The sequence below is a fragment of the Rhagoletis zephyria genome, unplaced genomic scaffold (assembly GCF_001687245.7).
Source record: "Rhagoletis zephyria isolate East Lansing unplaced genomic scaffold, Rhagoletis_zephyria_1.1 Rzeph_scaffold_79014, whole genome shotgun sequence".
Classification (NCBI taxonomy): Eukaryota; Metazoa; Arthropoda; class Insecta; order Diptera; family Tephritidae; genus Rhagoletis; species Rhagoletis zephyria.
The window spans coordinates 1-1134 of record NW_016236062.1 but is presented as its reverse complement, the minus strand read 5'-3'; the positions used below and the strand labels follow the sequence as shown (position 1 = coordinate 1134).

At 37.0% G+C, this 1134-nt stretch overlaps 1 protein-coding gene across 1 annotated transcript; it reads left to right on the top strand.

Annotated features, from left to right (window-relative positions):
• Window positions 1-112: 112 nt before the first annotated feature.
• On the top strand, window positions 113-710 carry LOC108357513 (uncharacterized). Its single transcript, XM_017608588.1, has 3 exons — window positions 113-222; window positions 278-427; window positions 602-710. The coding sequence occupies exons 1-3, from the start codon at window positions 113-115 to the stop codon at window positions 708-710; spliced, it is 369 nt and encodes a 122-aa protein (XP_017464077.1).
• Window positions 711-1134: the final 424 nt, after the last annotated feature.

Sequence of the window (1134 nt, the reverse complement as noted above, 5' to 3'; positions counted from 1 at the left end):
TCAAGTGACCAGCGCCAAGGTTCAGTTGCTGTGCGAACTATTGGCTTCACTGATTGAACAGAAGAAGTGGACTAACGTCAGCGAGGATGAATATAAGCCGCTTATAAGCAAAATGTTTGGTTGGTCTGTTTTGTGGGCCGTCGCCTCGAATTTCAAGGATGCCGAAAAGGATGGATTTGAAAGGCATATTAGAGAGGTCGTAGAAGGCGATACAAATTTTGAGTAAGTTAACTCTTTAAGCGAGGTCTAACCATTTCGTAACCTGGTACTTATTCAGCTTCCCACCTGGCTCAATCTGGGACTACTACATCAATATGGATACTGGGAAGTGGGAAAACTGGAACTCGATAATAGAACAATTTCATTTTGATACCGAAATGAAGTATTTCGATATGCAAGTACCAACTGTAGACACAACAAAATATGGGTGAGTGTATGGCACTTTTATAGCCAATAGTCCTGTAATAATGAAGTTAGTGGAAATACCCACAACTGTAAGAAAAAGTAGTGGATTTTATAAGGCAGCAAACCCCAATTTTTAATACAGATATATGTATATTTTCATTTTCGCCGTTGAACTATATATAAAATATATCTGCAGTACTCAATTCAGCGGGGCTGAGAATACGGGTTTCAAAGAGTCAGTTTGTTTATTAATGTTAATACGAAGAGTAGGCGTAAACGACTTAGTAGAGTGTATGGAGAAATAGGGCTGCCAAATTATTGCCTACGCAAACGTGGCACTTATGGTTAAGGGTAGATTTCTGGACATCGTACGTACACGTATTGTTTGTAAGTGTCGTTTTGTCTTATGTCGTAAAGTTTTTAAGAAATGTTTAGGGGATTTAAACAACAACGAATCTTGTTTTAACTAAGTGAAAAATAATAATATGACTTTTGTGTCCATTTAGAACCCTTTCAATAAAAATATTTAGGTTTTACGACATAAAACAATACGACACTAACGACACCTTTGTAAGTACTCCATACATATATGTGGGGTTACATACTTTAATCAATTTCTTAGACATCAGTTCATTGTAACTACTCTATATAACTACTCTCACAGCTCTCATTATAACCCGGCAATAGGTATTATTTACTTAAACCCTTCTCCCCTCTCACAGCTACGTT